Source organism: Jaculus jaculus, chromosome 1 (genome assembly GCF_020740685.1).
Source record: "Jaculus jaculus isolate mJacJac1 chromosome 1, mJacJac1.mat.Y.cur, whole genome shotgun sequence".
Lineage (NCBI taxonomy): Eukaryota > Metazoa > Chordata > Mammalia > Rodentia > Dipodidae > Jaculus > Jaculus jaculus.
This window is the reverse complement of record NC_059102.1, coordinates 133,227,178-133,247,957: the sequence shown is the minus strand read 5'-3', so window position 1 is coordinate 133,247,957 and position 20,780 is coordinate 133,227,178. Positions and strand designations below refer to the sequence as shown.

Here is a 20,780-nt window from a genome sequence, read left to right as displayed (position 1 = left end):
CTTTCACATGGGCTCTGGGGGTCTGAATGCAGGAACTCATGCTTTCACTGAGCCATCTCCCCACTTTGGCTATTTGCATAGAGATAAAACACTTATCTACATATTATTATGGATCAGAAAATGGGCCCAAATCTTTTGAATATATTAGATCTGTGAGATAGGTGCTGTAATGACTCAAAGCTGACATACCTAGTAGAGATCAAGCAATTTGTCCAGTGTAATGTTGCCAGAAAGTGTGGAGCCAGGGTAAAAAGCCAAGAAGCTGCTCAGAGTCTATGCATGAAGCCAATATGCAAGGAGACATAGGCATGAACATGACCCCAAACCACTCAAAATAGGGCTTTTGTTTTTTGACAGTGACTTGTTAAGTTGTCCTTAAACTTGCAATCCTCCTGCCTCATCACCCCCCATTGTGGCCAGCTCAGTACATGTTCACTGAAGTGAACTACATATCTAAAAACAGAATACAAACAATTAAGCTTTCGGTAGAGCTAATATATCATTAACCATCCATGCAACCCTTGGCAAAAATATTATTTTATTTTAAATTGATATTGTTTCAAATTGGCTTGTATGATAACCTTAATCTTGATGGTGTGAAACTCAACAGACTGCGTGGGGGTCAATGGCACTTAATTAACTACTGTTTTCCTCTTTTTGTCCTGTTTACTCATTTTCCAAAGGGAAAAATTTCTAGACTAGGTTATCTTAGTTGTTGTATGATGTCTGGCACACATTTTATTTTAGTTGGCATACAAAGATTTAGGTGTCATTTATTCTAGCACTTTCAAAAGCAACTTGTTTTAGTTGATTCTCATTCTTCCTCCTCTTTCCAATATTTTCTCCCTATTTTCCCTTTGTCTCAAGACATACTTTCTGTGTTTTCCAAGGTTGCAGGAGGTGTCCCAGAAGATATGCACTCCTCAATTGTTAAAATACGAAATCTCTCCGGGTGTGGGGATTACAGGTGTTTTTTTTTTTTTCTTTGATGATATTCTCATTTTCTAGGATAAGCAAGTGTTATTCTTTTTTAATAAATGATTTTAATGTTATTTATTTATTTATTTATTTATTTATGAAAGAGGCAGATAGTGAGAGAGGATGGTCATGCTAGGACCTCTAGCCACTGCAGATGAACTCCAGATACATGTGCCACCTTGTGTGTCTGGCTTACATGGGTCATGGGGAATGAACTTGGTCCTTTGGCTTTGTAGGCAAGTGCCTTAACTGCTAAGCCATCTCTCCAGCACAGGTGTTATTCTTTTATTTAAAATATTTAAGCATAATTTTAGGCTGAGAAAAATTGCAATCATAATAAAAATAATCTGGGAGCACTGCCATCCAGATTCAACTGTTGGTTTACACACTCATTTCACTCCTCACTTCCTACTCCAAAGTAAGTCATTTACATAAGTTGTTGATAATATTTTTCCGGAACAAAGTAATTAAAAAAAAAAACATGTAAATGGGGCGTGGTGGTGCACACCTTTAATCCCAGAATTTGGGAGGCAGAGGTAGGAGGATTGCTCTGAGTTCGAGGCCACCCTGAGACTACATAGTGAATTCCAGGTCAGCCTGGGCTAGAGCGAGACCCTGCCTTGAAAAAACAAGAAAAAAGAACCATGTTTTTCTTACCACCACTCGTAATGTTTTTACTAGGATTTCTCTTTCATATGAAGTCTCCAGTGAGAAGTTGATGCTGTGGAGGCCAATCTCTAGGGGAAGCAGGCTGAAGGTCACCAAGTGACTGGAGGAGCCCTTTACTGTCTGACGCACACATCTGGAGGACTTTGTCGTCTGATGGTCAGTGGCTAGGCTTCCCGATCCCGACGTACAGATTCCCTCCACAGTAGACACTTTAACGCAGAACTGAAACATTATGAGTGAATCATATCAGAATATCATTTGAGTCACGCATTTTATGAAAAAGAGAAAAATACCATTTCTAAGAGAATTTTCCTTCAGCTATGCTTATCTTTACACAAACTCTCCCTGGTGTTTTAGCAATGTCAGGGTAACCCTTTAGGTTCTAAGGCATGTGAGAAAGCTTTTCTCAGATTTCCTACGTACACATGAAATGCTATGGAGCTTATTCATGTCAAGGAACATCTAAAGAACTCAGCATTAGGGAGAGATGGCTCAGCAGTTAAAGGTACTTGCTTGCAAAGCCTGGTAGTCTGTATTTGATTCCCCAGTACCCACATAAAGCCAGATGCACAAAGTGGTGCATGTGTATAGAGTTCAGTTGCAGTGGAACTAGGCTGACATGCCTATTCTCTCTCTCTCTCTCTTTCTCCATGCAAATTAATAAATAAAATTATTTAAGAGGAAACCTCAGCACTTGCTCAGAGTGGTCATAACTTCCTTAGACTGTTGTCCACTGAATTAGGTCTAGGCAACTTTGCACACTAAGCCATCTCCCTGGCCTCATGTGTGTGTTTTAGTGGGAACCTCAGGTTTAGCTACTTAGTGTCTTATTTGTATCTTTCACCTCAGCCCCAATATACAATAAACAATGGTTTGATAACAACTAAAAATTTTATCTTCACCTACTAAAAGGCCTGCCCACTATGTCCCCAATTTACATTTACAATCTTTCTAGCTTTACACACATGCCTTATTTTATAACAATAATTGTTTCTAGGATGACCTACATTTAGTCCTGGCTCTCTTATGAACTGTGTTACCAGAACAGATCCTGTGTCCTCTCTGTGATCTGTTCCTCATCTTTGTAATGAGAAGGGTACTAGTGCTGATTTCTGGCTCACAAACTGAATAGTTTTTCATCTTCAGTCTGGGTAACCATCAAAATCAAGAACTATACCCAAAGAACAAGCCCACCAATCTAGGATAAATTGGGCACATAAGCTCAAGGGAACACCAACGTTCAATAACTGATCTTGAGGAATTTCTAAAAAATGTACAGTTCCTTCTCCTGATTAACCACCTAATTGGGACACCTCCCACAAAGCAGGTGCTACAGAAGACTGTGGATGACTCAGGCCAGCGGTTCCTCCAGCACAGCAGATGTAGAGTGGTAAAAAGAAGACATAGATGAGTCATTTGATAAAAGTCAACATAATTTCATTATAAAAGCTTTTAATAGCTAAGTGACATCTACCCAGCACTTGAATGGCTAACCCAAGAGAACTATAAGTTTGAGACAACCTGGGCTATATAGCAAGTTGCAGGAAAACCTGGGTTACATAGTGAGACATTGTCTCAAAGCAACAACAAAACCAGACTGGAAAAACCAGACCAAATCAAACCAAAACAACAACAACAACAACAAATTTGAATCCATCAGAACTAGGGAAGAACTTTTGAAGCTGATGGGTCATGTGGGTACCAGCAGTTGTGTGGCTTCAGTGACTGCCAAGTGGCTCTCCTAATGGACAAAAAAAAAAAAAAAAATCCATAACTCTAGGTAGTATAAGCATCAAAGCAAATAACTGTCTAATGGTTCTAGAGAGTGGAAGGGAAAGTGATGTTTGGAAGAAGGGAATGATACTTGGATGAGTGTCATTGTTCTTTACAGCTTTACCTGAGGTAGATTCCATTAGTGCCCTGAGTGGCCACTGAATCTCCAGCAGAAACGTGCCACCTTGCTGGCTTTGGGGATAGAGGACAGAATATGAGGCAGTCACCATACCTCAGAAACAAAGGAACTCCAAGTGTGCAGGTTCTTTACTCAAACCCTGATGAAATCTTTCAACTACACAAAGAAAAGACTCCCAGGATCCCAGCCAAGGGTGAAAAGCAGCTGAACAAGCCAGGTGTGGTGGTACACTTGGGAGTCAGAAGTAGCAGATGTAGGAGGATCACACTTGGGAGGCAGAGGTAGGAGGATAGATCACTGTGAGTCCAACGCCAGCCCATTCAAAGTCTTATGATAGTGGTTTCCAAATGCAATCTGTCAGCCTGTTGTATAATTCTCTATAGAGGTGTGCTGGCAAAGAAAAGACAAATGGTGGTTGGTGGTTGGGACTCATTGTGGATGGTGTTTGACAGCTTGCACCCTGGAATGAGGAAGAATCAGACAAGTTGGTGTAATTTTGGTCAGTGTGGTTACATCATGGTTCATGAATTCTACCACTCAAGGGGTGAAAACAGCATAAGTCAAAGGACAATAAAGAAGTTATCGAGTCAAGAGTTCAAAGGTTTTCATGGAGATGTAGAACTGGAGCTATGGAAGTTTTAGAGTGTAATGAGTTAGAAGGATAGAGAGGAGGCTGTGAGTTAATGACGGGATTTTGAAACTAAGATTTCAAAGAGGATGAGAAGCAAACACCAAGAAAGTGTGAGCAGGGATGACTGAGCTGAGCAAAGACAGGGTTGTGAGAGCCGAGAGGACCAATGAGCTCACATAAGCTACATGTGACTTCACCCCTCTCAGGACCTCTTCAGCACCTTGACTGTCTTCTCTGCTTTGTTCTCCAGATCAGAACTGCACGGACACTGTCCAATCCCTCCTCCTTTCTGCTCCCCTCCGCGTACCAAGCTTCACTGCTTAGACAATATTCATTGCATGTGTGCGGCTTATATTGCTGAACTGAGGTGAACACCAATGTTTGTGGTTATCATAATCATTATGATAACATATTCTCAAAAATAGGGAATGTTTCTTTTGTCCATTTATTCTAACATGCCATAAATAACTACTCACATCCACATCAGACGTCTTGTAGTTGTAAACAGTTCCTTTCAGTTGGATCTGTTCCCCTCGTACAATAGAATAGGGTATGTTCATTTCCAAGAAGATATCTTTGAATACTTTTGCCTTGAGTGTATCAGCTACACATATTCCTTTAGCCCAAAGAACAGCAAGACATGGCATATTAGGGGATTCTCATCATGTTTTATTAGTATGGAAATGTCTCACAATTGCTTGACTTCAAATAACAATAAATGTTAAGTCATATTTTCTTGTTGCCTTTGTCAAACGTGTACTTGACTTTTCTGTTCATTGATCTTTATAATTGTAGGAGTTCAGAAAAATTCATTTGTTCACCAAATATCTAATTCCATTTAAAGCAAGAGAATGCTTATTGACCAAAGTATCAATCTTTTAAGATACTTATTATTGGCTCCATTTAATGAGTAAAGGTTTTGATTATGAAAGCCAAGATTTTGAGAAAACAAAAAATATCCAACAAATGAAACTAATCCAGAACTTCTTGATAAAGTATTTGCACTATGTCACCACACAAGGACATAAGCCCAAGAGGGAGTCATGTGTTTGTTTCTAACTGTCTTCAAGCTCTCAGTCACTGAAAAAGTGAAAGAAAATTGAAGCTTGACTCCATCCTTTATGAAATGAAAGTGAGAAGAGCAAAGGAAGAAATCAATGGGTTCAAAGATGTGGGTACATCTAAGTCTTTTGATAATACATAAATAGTAATTTTAAAATTATGTCACTTTCATCCTGGGTAAAGTAAATATGCAATAACAAAGAATCCCATCTTTGCTAACTACTCCTTACATGAGTACATGACTTAGGATTTCTTACCACTATTTGAAATGCCAACACCTTGAATTTCCCAGGTAGTTAAAGAATCAGGCAGCACAAACTGTATCTGGTTTCTGGAAGTGAAAATATTGATATTCAACTACAGTGAAACATGACCTCAGCTGGACAGCATTTTGGCTTTAAGCTACTTTTGAAGAAAGAAGAACTCATAAGGCAAAATTGTATCAAGAAACTTATCAAGGAAAGTATTCTCAGAAACTTTCCTTCCTACCCTGGGTCTTTAGACATTGTGTCTTTGAGGTGAGTATTTGAAGTACTAAAGTTAGAGCACATAAAACAAAGAAAACCATGTTCATTGCTATTTTGAGCTAAGGCAGGGGCCTGGAGAGATGCCTCAGCAGTTAACGTACTTGTCTACAAAGCCTAATGACCTGGATGGCACATACATCTGGAGTTTTATTTATTTATTTATTTATTTTGCAGTGGCTGGAGGTTCTGGAACACCCATTTTCTCTCTTTCTCAACCTGTGTCTCCCTCTTTCTGCCTCTCTTTGTTTTCAAATAAATAAAATTTAGCAAAATTTTTAAAACTGGGCTAAGATAGAGGAGTATAGTAATGCATCTTAACACTACTCGTAACAACTGATTTATCTAGACACTTATGATTATGACCAAGCTTCTTTATTTATATAGCAAATTTATATATAGAGAAATTATATATGTATATATATATTTATAGAGTCAATTTATATAGCTAATAGTGGACAATAGTCTAGTAACTTTTTATAAGGTATAGTATCAAGTACTGAGTAAAGAGCACTTAGGCTCTCAATCAGCTTACAGTCTCATGGAAGAGAGTTCAGTAAATAAGTTGCATTTCACTGTAATAACAGTACTAATAAGGCATTAAGAATTCACAGGCATCATTCATTCATTCAACCCATATATATCCACGCTTCTACACACAGGATCCTAGGCCAGGTCTTAGAAATAAAATAGCAACCTGAACTTGGTTTTGCCTTAGAAATATTTACACATATTTTCCAAGGGAGGGTCTTGCTCTAGCCCAGACTGACCTAGAATTCACTATGTAGTCTCAGGCTGGCCTCAAACTCACAGCGTTCTTCTACCTCTGCCTCTCAAGTGCTGAGATTAAAGGTGTGCACCACCAAACGTGGTAGTATTTACATCTTTATATAGAAGATGGTCAAGCAGACAGGCCACTATAATGCTATGTGAGGGGTGCAACAAAGTTAGTTGGGAGGGGAGCCGATCCTATGCTTCTTGAAAGAGGCATAGTGCTAGAAAATTTTAGCAGAAATACCAGCTAAGGAGCAATGTCAGATGAAATGACCAATAGTGTGGAAGGATCACTGAGTTTGAGGCCAGCCTGGGACTATAGACTGAGGTCCAGGTCAGCCTGGGCTACAGTGAGACCCTACCTCAAAAAAATACAAAAACCAACACCCCCCCCCAAAAAAAAACAACAGAACTAAATGGAGTAAGGGGAAGGACAGGGAGACTGCTGGCTCTGAGACACCATTGGAAAGCCAGTGGTTGGAGCTTGCCAAGGAAACTATGCTGTCGGGGCTCGGTATTGTTTGTCATGGTTTTCAGTGCTTGTTATAGGGAGGCATTCAATTTCAATGTGTCAAATAAAGGCTTTATCACAAAAACAACCTTTATTTTCCTTTATCCATGTGTATCACTTACATTCTCATTGCTGGGACAAAATCCAGCATTAGTAGCAGTTTCTGGAAGGATGAGAATTGAGTTCAGCTTATAGGTGTGTGTGTGTGTGTGTGTTTTATTTTTTGATGTAGAGTCTCACTCTAGCTCAGGCTGACCTGGAACTCACTATGTAGTCTCAGGGTGCCCTCTAACTCACGACAATCTTCCTATCTCTGCTTCCCTAGTGCTGGGACTAAAGGTGTGCACCATTTTTTTGGCTTCATTTTTTTTTCGAGGTAGAGCCTCACTCTAGCCCAGGCTGACCTGGACTTCACTATGTAGTCTCAGGGTGGCCTTGACCTCACAATGATCCTCCTACCTCTGCCTCCCTAGTGCTGGAATTTAAGGTTTGTGCCACCATGTCTGGCACTAACTTAAAGTTTTGAGGGGAAATTTCACCATAGAAAAGAAAGCATGGTGAGCTGGCATCATATTACATAACTGCACAGGAAGAGGAGAGAGAAAGAGAGAGAGAGAGAGAGAATAAACCAGCCTATTGAGGGCTTTTTACATTCAAGCCTCCATTCCATGTTTAATTTGTTGTATGGATATTTTCAGATTAACTGTACAATATGGTATATTACTGTGTACAGCAAATGCATATTGAGGTAAAATGAAACTAAATGGAAGAGTACCCTTCTATCAATAATTAACACTTTCCTGCACCCAACTATCATTATCACTAAGCAAAATTATCATTAAACTAAACAAACAGCAAAATGAATTTTAACTCAATAGTAGGATCATCTTAACCATGCGGGAGTTGACTGTGTTCAGACTTTTGGCCATATTTGCATTTTCCACATTTTTGCTGTGGAACATCAAGGGCATGTGATACCTCTTGGGAACATGATGAACTTCCCATAGCCAGCTTTCTGGAAAGTAGCTCCGAATTTCTGGCTTTGTTACTGGTAATATAGTCATCATATCTGGGGAGAAAAAGCATAGTCTGTTACGCAAAGCAATATAAAGTTTGTTGACAAAGGAATCTTTAAATATGACCACTAATCTATAACTCAACTGTTTTCTAAAAGTTCAATAAAACATTTTGTCTAGTGAATTTTAAAATAGAACTTTAAAAGCCTTAGGATGTTTCCACTAATCAAACTGATAAAACAAAGCATAAAAATGTCTTTAATGTTTTGGTTCTTAATATGTTAAATGCTTCTGTTTATGGCATTACACAACTTATTGGTCACTTATAAAGTTATTTGCAACTGTGTAATCTTCTTCATTGTGTTTATAGTAAGAAAAGGGAGGGCTGGAGAGATGGCCTAGCGGTTGAGCGCTCGCCTGTGAAGCCTAAGGACCCCGGTTCGAGGCTCGGTTCCCCAGGTCCCACGTTAGCCAGATGCACAAGGGGGCGCACGCGTCTGGAGTTCGTTTGCAGAGGCTGGAAGCCCTGGCGCGCCCATTCTCTCTCTCTCCCTCTATCTGCCTTTCTCTCTGTGTCTGTCGCTCTCAAATAAATAAATAAAAAATGAACAAAAAAATATTTAAAAAAAAAGAAAAGGGAAATTTTATTTTTGTGATTTCCTGCATTGATGTGATCACTTGTTTGTATTTACATTAATAAAAACAGAACTGCTTCCATGCAAATGCTCTTCTAAGATCTTGATTCATCCCTGAGTCTTAAAACCCTGGGAAACCAGGCAAAATATTAAAAAAGCAACACTTTGCAGACATTAGAAGATAAATGGCCCAAGACTGTGATCTCAGAGAAGTCAGTCCTAAATTACCCCACATTCTGCCTGGTCCTGGATGTGAGAGGAGGTCGCTGAGCCTGGTGGTCTTGAAGACGGGGGAGAGCGAGTTGTCTAGAATGAGCAGGAGAGGGACCGCAGCCAAAGCCAACAAGGTGAACTGGGTATTGAGATAATATATGTACTAGACTGGTCATCCAACGTTACTTGGAATAATAAGCAAAAGCTGAAAGGCAGTCTAAATATGTATATGGTTTGTGGTAAAATAACCTAAATAAAATAGCATGATTTGATAAATGGTCATAGTATTTATGTCTATAGAAATATATCCATGGAGATAGATCATATTTAAGATTCACAGGCAAGCCAGAATAAAAAGGTGAGGTGGGGCTGGAGAGTTGGCTTAGTGGTTAAGCGCTTGCCTGGGAAGCCTAAGGACCCACGTTCGAGGCTCAATTCCCCAGGACCCACGTTAGCCAGATGCACAAGGTGGTGCACGCGTCTGGAGTTCCTTTGCAGAGGCTGGAGGCTCTGGTGCGCCCATTCTCTCTTTCTCTCCGACTGCCTCTTTCTCTCTCTCTGCCTATCACTTTAAAATAAATAAATAAAATAATTTATAAAAAAAAAAAAAAAGGTGAGGTGGCCAGGTGTGGTGGCACACACCTTTAATCCCAGCACTCAACAGGCAGAGGTAGGAGGACCACCGTGAGGTCAAGGCCAGCCCAAGAGTACATAGTGAATTCCAGGTCAGCCTCAGCTAGAAAAAAAAAAAAAAAGCAAGAAAGAAAAGTGAGGTGTCATTTTGTTTTTCTCCCTAAGACAATCCTAAAAGTGTGAAAACACATTGAGAGTTCTATAAGTTCTGAAAAACATATTGTGACTAAAGCTGAAATAAAGGTTCAAGTTTTATAATCAATAAATTTAACTTTTTGCTGAATATAGAAGTCCTCTGCTGGTTTTGGTCAGTGTAAGTATAGATAAAATGTTTAATGTTTGTGCTGTGACACACCATAGAATTTTAGAACTCAAAGGCATATTGGAGTTATCCAGCTTAAGGCTCAGAGAGGTCAGATAATCAGTTTGCAGAATGAGTTGGTTCTGATTTGCACAAGATCTTGTCTCTGGGTGTGGTGGTTTGATTCAGGTGTCCCCCATAAACTTAGGTGTTCTGAATGCTAGGTTTCCAGCTGATGGATATTTGGGAATTAATGCCTCCTGGAGGGAGTGTATTGTTGGGGGTGGGCTTATGGGCTTTATAGCCAGTTTCCCCATGCAAGTGTTTGGCACATCCTTCTGTTGCTATTGTCCATCTTATTTTGGCCAGAGGGTGATGTCCACGTTCTGCTCATGCCATCGTTTTCCCCTGCCATCGTGGAGCTTCCCCTCGAGCCTGTAAGCCAAAATAAATCTCTTTTTCCCACAAGCTGCTCTTGGTTGGGTGATTTCTACCAGCAATACGAACTGGACTGCAACACTGGGGTAGGGTACTCTGATTTTTTATGCCTAGGAATGATAACTTTTTTTTTTTCTTATGGGTATTTATAAGCTATCTTTTCCACTTTCAATTTTTACTAAAGCATAAAAACTGCCTTCTTTTTTATTTTATTTTTTTATTTTTATGTTCCCCAAGGTAGGGTCTCACTCTAGCTCAGGCTGTCCTGGAATTCACTGTGTAGTCTCAGGGTGGCCTTGAACTCATGGTGATCCTCCCGCCTCTGCCTCCCAAGTGCTGGGATTAAAGGTGTACGCCACAACGCCTGCCTTCTTTTTTTAAGAAAATGTGTGTGTGTGTGTGTGGTGGGGTGGGGTGGGGTGGGGTAGGGTGGGGGAGGCATGTGCTCCAGCACCTGCAAAGGTCAGAGGACAACCTAGGTGTCAACCTTGCCTTCCACGTTGCCTGAGGCAGATCTCTTGCTGTTCACCACTGTTTATGGCAGGCTAGCTGTCTCACAAGCTTCCAGGGTCTCTCCACCTCCCATCCTGCTGAGATTACAGATGTGTGCTGTTGTGTCAGACTTTACGTGGGTTCCGGAGACCCAGACTGAACCTTGTATGGCAAGTGCTCTACCCACTGAGCCATTTCCGCAGCCCCAAATCTGCCTTTCTTAGTAGCATTCAATTGCACAAAAGCCTCCATATTGGGTAGAAGAAATAGGATGGAAAAACATCATACTTACGTAGCCTTCCCAACTGCATGTTTTTATGACCTTGTTCAGTCCGGATCTTGTGTGCAAGGATACAACACTCGTTGAAAGCTTTGACACAGTATGGGCCTACGGTAACGCGGGCGACTCTCTCCTCACAGGTTTCATAATCATTACGACGGGCTCCGTCTAAGCAACACCGCTTTGGCACTCGATGTTTGTATTTAGCAGCTGAAAGAGCGGTAGCACAAGTGCCCTTAATTGTGCACAGAATCATAACTTCTCATGCTGCGAAGGAGTCACTAAGGATAGTTTCTAATGCCAAACGACCCTCTTTCCTACAATAGCTATAGCGAGGCAAATCACCAGCCTTTCCTTGGAACGGAGTCAAGAATAAGGAAAATGTGATCTCACCAGGGTCCTCCATTGCAGCTCACTCGAAATGGTTAAAGGGCTTCCTGCTACTAAGCTAAATGCCTACCTTTGAAACGGGCACTTTGGGCTCAGCCCCCTTTGAAAAATCAAGTTAAATATCAAAGGAGTCTCCAAGATGGCTTTCATTACTCTACAGGAATTTCCTCCTAGAAGCTAGATATCCTGCTTTTTCAAGCATTTCTTACTTGACGTTATTTGTAATCTTTACTAGGAGTACCATCCTTATAGTATTTTCCCTTTTATATCACAATGTGAATGGAGGCTAGGATTACACGGACACACACAGAAGTGGAAGAGAGTATTACATTACTATAAGCATGGTTACTGGCTGAATTCAGGGCATGAACTTCCAAATTGATGTATTTAAAAAACAACAACAGGGGGCAGGAGAGATGACTTAGTGGTTAAGCGCTTGCCTTAAGCCTAGGACCCTGGTTTGAGGATCTATTCCACAGGACCCACGTTAGCCAGATGCACAAGGGGGCACATACGTCTGGAGTTTGTTTGCAGTGGCTGGAGGCCCTGGCACGGCCATTCTCTCTCTGTCTCTCTCTCTCTCTCTCTGCCTCTTTCTCCCTCTGTCTGTTGCTCTCAAGTAAATAAATAAAAATAAACAAAATTAAAAAAAAAAAAACAACAGAGCTGGAGGGATGGCTTAGCAGTTAAGGCGTTTGCCTGCAAAGCCAAAGGACCCTGGTTCAATTCCTCAGGACCCATGTTAGCGAGATGTACAAGGGGGTGCATGTGTCTGGAGTTCATTTGCAGTGGCTGGAGGCCCTGGCACACCCATTCTCTCTCCCTCTTTCTCTGTCAAGTAAATAAGTAAATAAATGCCAGGCATGGTAGCACACACCTTTAATCCCAGCACTCTCGGGAGGCAAAGGTAGGAGGATCATCATGAGTTTGAGGCCAGCCTGAGACTACATAGTGAATTCCTGGTCAGCCTGAACTAGAGTGAAACCCTACCTCACAAAAAAAAGCAACAACAACAAAAATCAACTATAAATAGCCAATTATCTGCTATGGAAGAGGAGAAATCCAATTAGGAAACAACTCAAATTCTGTGCCTTTGGCTATCAAGAATATATATTGTATCTTTGTATATAAAATTATTATCTTTCTATACTAGTAAAAATCAAAATTGATCAACCTGTCTCAATGAGACACTCTATCGGACTTTCTGCAATATCAGAAAGATGGTCAATTATATTTCCATTAGGTGTCTTTTCTAAAGAATGATCTAAAATGCTGTTAAATATTAAGAGAAATAGATTTCTTTAATCATGATTCTGTTGCTCAAATGAAAGAACATGATTTTAATTATTAGATGAAATTTATAAAGATGAAATACTTATGGAAAATAAAAGTTAATAATTTAGTTTTAGAAACATAAATCTCTCTTTTTCTTTTCTAGCACTGAGGATTAAATTCAAGGTTTTGTGCATGCTAGGAAAATGCTTTATCCATAGCTCCAGACATTGAAATAATAATACTTAACTTAAGGTTATAGTCAATGAAATACGGAATTTATTTGGATTAGTCTTTCTGAGAGAGTGAACTATACTGCTACATACCTTTCTTTTCACCCATTTTATTTGACTTGTGGGGAAAATAGATAATGTTTCATTTTCTACAGCTTTTGGATACTATAATCATAATGTTTTTACAATCATATGAAACCATTAGAATACCTTGTTCTTCTATTTTCTTTTGTAGATATTGCATATCTCTTCTTGGTCTGAGAATTTCTTTACAGGGTTCATCTGTTTAAAAATAAAATAAGATTGGGCTGGAGAGATGGCTCAGTGGTTAAGACCCTTGTCTGTGAAGCCTTAGGGGCCAGGTTCAATTTCCAAGTACCCACATAAGCCAGACACACAGGCTGGTGCATGATTCTGGAGTTTGTTTGCAGTGGCCCTGGCATGCCCATTCTCCCTCCCTCTCTTTTTGTATCTCTCTTTCTCTCTCTCAAATAAATAAATTAAATATTTTTAAAAACAAGATATATAATAGGGAAAAAGGACATAAAATCTGATATAAAGTTGCATGAAATTAAGAACTAAACACATTCACACACAAAAAAAAATAATTCATGAGTCATTCACTCACCAAGTCTATACTGAGAGCCTGACTCAAATTAGGCCCCATGCCACTGAGCCTCTGAGTATGACATCATCACAGTGGAGCTCATGATCTGACATCATACAGTTCTACTTGCTGTATCTAAGCTTGGCTTTGATTACTGAAACCTTCTGGATCCATTGATTTCAGTGAACTAAGCATTTAGAGGAAGTGGAGTTGTTTTGGGAGGGTAATCTATTTTTCTTATTTTCTCTTTGAGTGACATTATTACAAACATTAATATGAATACCATGGTATCAAGTATAATTATAAACATATCTAAAACTATAGAAAGAAGATAATTAATATGTGATCTCTGTTCTTGAAGAGTTTACAGTCCCAGAAGTGAGACAGGGTCAAGAATGCACAGTGATGCCATGTTTTTATGTTATATATAAATACATCTACATAGTGAATTCCAGGTCAGCCTGGGCTAGAGTGACACCCTACCTCAAAAAACTTAATAAATAAATAAGTAAATAAATACATCTAGTCCCCATACTATCCTTCCTATTAAAAGATAAGGGAATGATTAATTGTATATATAGACGAGGCTTCTTAAAGGAAATCATTTACTTATATTTTCATGAGACAGGGTTCTCTTTGTGTTGCCCTGTCCTGCCTCAAATTTGAAATCCTCTTGCCTCAGTCTCCTGAGTGGACATACTTGTGCTATTGCACCTGCAGAGAAGGCAATTGTTATCCTAGATCTCCAGGACGATGAAGTGGTCAGCCCAATTTCCATAGCAAAGGCCCACCCAAGGGTCATCCAAGAACTATGACCAAGGTCAGGAAGGGCAGAGTGAGAAAAAGCTGGAAAGAGTCAGGGAGAAGATCGTGGAAGGCTTTGAGAACCACATTAAAGAATTTGTATTTTATCTTGAAAGCCAATGGAGCATTGTACACAAGAGAGTTACGGAGTCATGTCATTCGTAGATCAGTGTAGAGAATGTTCTAGAAAAGGGACAAAAGTGAGGGCTAGAAGCACATGATTAGTGCACACTGCAGGAATAAAAATGCTGAATGTCTAACCATTTTCTTGGGAATGATCTGCATTTGCATTGGTAAGAAAAGTGAGTCCAGCTAGATGGAAGACATCTGCATTGTCACGGCCACCTCCTGCACCACAGCCCAGGTCACTCTTCTCTAAAGTTTGAAATACCTATCCAAAAAGGAAAAAATGTTCAGCCTACTCTTCACAAAAATTAAGGTACAGGTACCAGTCATGACATGGTTATAACAAACCCGTGAAATACAGAGAACATTCATTCATCAAATGACCAAAGACTACATTTTCCACTTTCATTCTTCTATTATCCTTTTGTATTCCTAAAAACCTACCTATTCAAAGTTAAACCAAGAATAAAATCTTAAGGAAATACCTTTGGTCAGGATATTCTTAGAAATTGACCCAGTGTGTCCATAGAAGACTTGCTATAATCATATAGTATCACCAACAAATGAGTAAATCCATGTGTGAACATATGAGGGCATGAATTAACAAAACGAAGCGTGGTTATTATTTTTTGTGTGTGCACGATGTGTGTATATCTCTGTGCTCCATGTGTGAGAGTGGGAACGTGAACATGTCCCAGCACACGTGTGACAGTGGGAAGACAGCCTTCAGGCAGGGTCTCCCGTGTGGTTGTTGCTCATTCCTGCATGTACTGGGCGAGCCTGGTCCTTAGGCTTCGGGAAACCCTTCTCTCCCCATCCTCCATCTCACGGTCGGTGTGCTGGGATTACAGAAACCTGCCATGGCTTCTGGCTTTTAGAGGGGGCTCTGGGCATCCAAATTTAGATACCTGGGCTCGAGTGGCAAGCACTTTATTCACTGAGACATCTTCCCAGTCCCTAAAGAAATTAATTTTTAATTTGCTAAGTAAAGGAATATAATGTTTACATTTTAAAGGGAGGATCTGAGTGGGAAAGTATTATAGAAGGTTTAATTCAGCTTTAATTTTAACACAAAATGTCCTTTTTCCTCTGAATGTTTCTAATTTTACAGTTTTTCAGGTGTTTTTTTTTTTTCTTTCTGTTTCTGTAACCAAATGATAGCTGGGTATACCGGAAATAGATGAGATCATGGGGAAGTGAGTCACTTTCAAACTCTTCAGTATTACAGATTTTAATGAGAATTAAAACAAACAAACACAATGGCTTCCTATCTATTGCTCTCCTGTCTGTTTCTATAACATCATTACCACCTTGTCCCACTGTCCCAACAGATGGTACTTTTGCCCCATGAAAGCAATTGCTATGATGGCCCATGTTTTTAAGGGCTGCCTACACCTATATTTGAAGGGAAAGAAGAAGAGGAACTGGCTTGAGAATCCTCACCTTGCTAAGAACCACTGTATTGCACATACTATAGAAACGCAGGCTGTGTCCCCTTAATTCCTCCCCCACATCCTGTCCCGGTGGCCACACTTGTGTGAAGCCCTGTCTGAGCTGCCCTGCCCCATGGCTACCATGGAATTGGGTCACTTAACTCTTTGCATGGGCCGGTTGGCTTTTCCTTGGACTCCATACACAGCACTGTCCACTGCTGTGAGGGCCACCCACGAGTCCAACTCAGTCACCATGTTCAGGGACACCGTTTGGCCTGGAGAATACACATTAGCACCTGGGGACAGATGAACCTGAAAGAGCATTTTAATGAGAAAAGATGAGACCAAATCTGTGAGAGCTGCTTTGACCGCCCCCTTCCCTTCTGAGAACATTCTGCTGTGCTGTACATATTCTTGAGGTCTCACCTGGAGCTGGTTGCCACACTTCTCTTCAATATTCAACCAGACTGAGTCAGACACCAATTCTGCTGTCTGCTCTCCTGTGACAATGTAATAGACCAGGAGTCGGGCTGAAGGAACCATGCTCTGTGTCACTGGAATGTTTATATTTTGATATGATGAATACAGAAGTTTCTCCCTTGTGCCAAAGTGTACAATTTTGCCCTTCGATATGATCTGAAAACAAACAGCAGCAGCAACAGTAAGAAAACAAAAACACAGCCTATACTTTAGGGTGTTGTTTGGAGCCAGAGAAAAATGACATTAAATAGAAGTAAAATTAACACATATGTATGTTCTATGTGCTGGGAACTTAACAAATATTCAACTTCTTCACTTCTCACAATATACCAGGGAGGAAGATTTATCTCTACTGAAGAAGCTGAGGCTCAAGAACTAACTTAATGCCATCCTGATTGGTTTTGCACGTGTATGTGTATGTATGTATGTGTATTCATATGTGTGTGAGTATGTGTGTGTCTGCTTGTGTGAATGTGGAGGACAGTGGTTGATATTGGCTGTCACCCTCTATCTTATTCCTTCAGACAGGGTCTCTTACTGAACCTAGAACTAACTCACCGAATCTAGCCAGGGAGCCCTGAGGGTTTCCTGTCTTTGCTTCCTCAGCTTTGGGATCCTAGGCATGTACCAGCATACCCAGGATCTCTTTTTATTTTTTTGGTTTATTTATTTATTTATATGAGAGTGAAAGAGGCAGAGAGAGAGAGAGAATGGGCATGCCAGGGCTTCCAGCCACTGCAAACAAACTCCAGATGCGTGCGCCCCCTTGTGCATCTGGCTAACGTGGGTCCTGGGGAATTGAGCCTCGAACTGGGGTCCTTAGGCTTCACAGGCAAGCGCTTAACAGCTAAGCCATCTCTCCAGCCCACACCCAGGATCTCTTATGTTGGTGCTGGAGATCTGAACTCTTGTGCATGAAGACCTGAGTTCAACCCTCACTACCTACATAAATGCTGGTTGTGGTGGCACATGTCTTTAATCCCAGTGCTAGTGAGGCAGAAATAGGTAGAATTTGGAGCTCAGTGTCTAGCCAATCTAGCCAAATTGGTGAGCTCTGGGCCAATGACAGACTTTGCCTTAAAAAGAAGTGGATGGGGAGGTTAATGATAAGACCCTACTGCTGAAGACACCATATGCTGTCAGCACAGACCATGGAAAGACCTGGTTAGAATCTGGAGGAGGGCCAGCCCCTGTCAATTAGCCCATCTAGTGCTGGAAGGAGCTACATGAGCTACCGGGGAAAGTGGCCAACATCTGTCCAAGCAACTCAGAAGCAAAACAACTTGATGTGATGCTCACACAAGTAAAATAGTGGCATACAGCCATGGTGGGTAACCAACTGCACTTGAATTGGCTAACAGATCCACTCTGGAAAGGAACCCATACCTGGAACTGGGAAACAAGTGAGAATCATCCAGATAATGATTCTGCTGTCCATTGTCAAGCTCCCACTAACCTTAGATCATAAGCAGGTCTATACCCTTTTAATTCTCTCTAAATTAATAATGGTTATCCAATTTAACTGGTGCTGACTTCATTCTCTGTTGGAGAATCTGCTTCTCTTTTTTAGATGGGAGCTGGACCTGAGGAGATAAATGACCCAGTGCATACCACCCTGGCCCCAAATGAAACCCCAGAGGAATTGGGAAAATGAGCAAGGGTGCTGCTCTCTTAGTTAATCTGATATCAGCACAAGGGTGATGGAGAAAGATAATGAGAGCACTCAACACCTACCAAACCAGAAATCCAGAGGCTCCTAAATGCCCATTACTGAAGTACATTTAAAATGCTCCCAGCATTGCTCAGGGAATTTTGTGGAAGAGGGGGCAGAAAGATTGTGAGAGCCACAAGTTTGGACATTTTGCACAGACATTGCCTCTCTCCCCCCATTCTGATAATGCATAACCCACAATCCCCATGGGGTTGACCTGCATCCCCAATGAGGAAGGCCTCTTCATAAAAGGGGCAGGGAGGAGAGAAAGGATGGTACCAACAAGTGTTGTTTACATACAAAATATATCCTTATCTAATAAAAAATGTTGTTTAAAAAAAAAAAAAGAAGTGGATGGGATAGCACCTGAGACCTGAGATTATATGTGGCTTCTTCACACATGCAGGCACATGTACATATACATATATGTATGCCTCTGCACCTATGACCACACACACACACAACCCTCGGTTCTTTTTGTTGTATGTGTGTTTGTGTGTATGTGTGTGCATGGACCCGTGGCATATGTGTGAAAGTCAGAGGACAACCTCAGGGTCTTCGTCCTCTCCTTCCCCCTTCTTTGAGACAGGATCGCTTGTTGTTTTGCTGCTGCGTGCACCAAACTAGGAGATCCACAAGCTTCTGGACTCTCCTGGCTTCACCTCCCATTGCTATTAAGTTCATTGGGATCACAGATGCCTGGGCCACTTTGCATCTGACTTTTATGGAGTGCTAGGGAGGATCAAACTCAGGTTTAGTAGGCTTGCAAGCAAGCATCTTTAACTGCTCGCTGAGTCACCTGTCCAGCACCAACCCCTCAATTCTTTTTAAAAAAATTTATCTGTGTGGTGTGTGTGTATGTGTATGTGTGGTCTTGCTACTGCAAAAAAAAAAAAAAATGGCAGACACTTGTGCCGTCTTTTGCATCCGGCTAACGTGAGTGACTGGGTGAGTGACTGGGAAATTAATCCCAGACCAGACTAGCAGGCTGTGCAAGCCAGTACCTTTAACCACTAAATCATCTTCACCCCTTCAATTCTTTTTTGTTGTTGTTACTGCTTTTTTTTTTTTTTTTTTTTTTTTAGGTAGGGTTTCACTCTAGCCCAGGCTGACCTGGAATTCACTGTTTCAGGGTGGCCTTGAACTCACAGTGATCCTCTTACTTTTGCCTCCTGAGTGCTGGGATTAAAGGCATAAAGAATCTGGCCACCCTTTTTATGTCTGTGAAATGCATGCACTTGAGCTAGGTGTAGGCAAATAATCTTTGGCCATGAAATAGCTGGGTGACATGATTTAATCAGGCTTTCTTCCATGAAACGAATTCTTAATTCAGATCAATCTTCTAATGTGTGAAATTATCATGAAAATTATGCCTTATCTTAAAGTTTCTGGATAAGCTTCTCCAGATTATTGATTATTAATGATATTCAAAGTAGGTGATATTCTTGAAAGCACTTTGCAAATACAAACGCAAGAAACCATTCTAACGCTTCTCTGTCAGCAAAAAGGAATGTTTCTGGGGTGAGACAAGACGCAAATCTATCTTCACTGAACTTACCAAGTAATTATAGTGAGTTATTTTGTCAATATATGGACTCTTGGGAGTAACAATAATATTCAGAAATTCTCCCACGAGTATAGGCTTATAATTTGCAGTCCAATCGATATAGAGGTAACTCTGGCTGAGAGATGTGTAGGCAACTGCTCGGTACTCTTTGCTGGCCTCATTTTCTTCTGGGAGTTCTGGGGTATCAGTTTTGACCTGAAAAGGAAAATTTCCAAAGACCATGTAGAACTGGGTGTACTGTTTTCTATAAAACATATCTTTTAAAGTCTTTACAAATTTCTAAATGTCACAATGCCAAATGCTAAAGAAAAGCGAAAGCCCTATGACCCCAGTGTTTGCACAGCTGTGGTATCAAGTAACTTTACAGAGACTGTGGGAAGTACTGGGGGGAGGATGGCTAAATGGAAGAGTCTGACGGGACAAAGGGAGGATGCTTCAAGGAAGAAATATGGGCCCACTTCCTGAAATGTCATGGTAACTTAGGGAGTCCTCTTTCTAGGAGATGGCATGGCAGGAATTCAGAACGTGCATAGCAGTGAACTCAGTGGTAGGAATATCCTCTCCCCACCCCACACACATTTTGCAACCTCTTTGCCTGGAAAACACAAGTGTGAAAGCCTCCATTTTTTCTCTAGTGCCTTAACTCCTCTACTTTAGCATTCACGCAATCAGGTCCTCTCTTGGTAAATATGCCTAAGGTACAAATAAGTAAGTAGTAAGTAGGTTATCGACACAGGTCACTCACTACGGAGGCATGTGTTCACAATCATCTGCTGGGTCCTCACCAGGACTGAGGGCAGAAGAGGAGTGATGGGGAAGTGGTACTAACTCCTGAGAACTGGGGGCCACAGGTGAAGATGTGGCCTAGCTTCACTGGGGACAAGTGACTCGGAGGTGGGCTTATAAACTCAGGGAGGGGCAAAGATAGCACGGCAGCGATATCTGCTTTTGGACAACAGAAAATTTACTCTGGAGTTAGGCACACATTGGTTTGCATCCCATGGCTATCACCTACTAATTTTAGATATGTCACTCAAAAGAGAGGTTGGATACCTCCATTTTTCTAGCTCCAAAATGGCAAAAATAAT

At 40.9% G+C, this 20,780-nt stretch overlaps 1 protein-coding gene across 1 annotated transcript in view; it reads right to left on the bottom strand.

Moving 5' to 3' along the window:
• The window catches only part of C5 (complement C5), a 137,362-nt gene that overhangs the window by 77,332 nt on the left and 39,250 nt on the right, over positions 1–20,780 (bottom strand). The window contains exons 12-21 of the mRNA XM_004662753.3: positions 19,684–19,887; positions 16,361–16,570; positions 16,097–16,246; positions 14,637–14,766; positions 13,175–13,246; positions 11,082–11,279; positions 8,040–8,130; positions 5,510–5,583; positions 4,667–4,806; positions 1,636–1,869 (exon numbers count right to left, since the gene is read on the bottom strand). Of these exons, the coding sequence (XP_004662810.2) occupies positions 1,636–1,869; positions 4,667–4,806; positions 5,510–5,583; positions 8,040–8,130; positions 11,082–11,279; positions 13,175–13,246; positions 14,637–14,766; positions 16,097–16,246; positions 16,361–16,570; positions 19,684–19,887 (1,503 nt within the window). The remainder of the gene's footprint in view (positions 1–1,635; positions 1,870–4,666; positions 4,807–5,509; positions 5,584–8,039; positions 8,131–11,081; positions 11,280–13,174; positions 13,247–14,636; positions 14,767–16,096; positions 16,247–16,360; positions 16,571–19,683; positions 19,888–20,780) is intronic.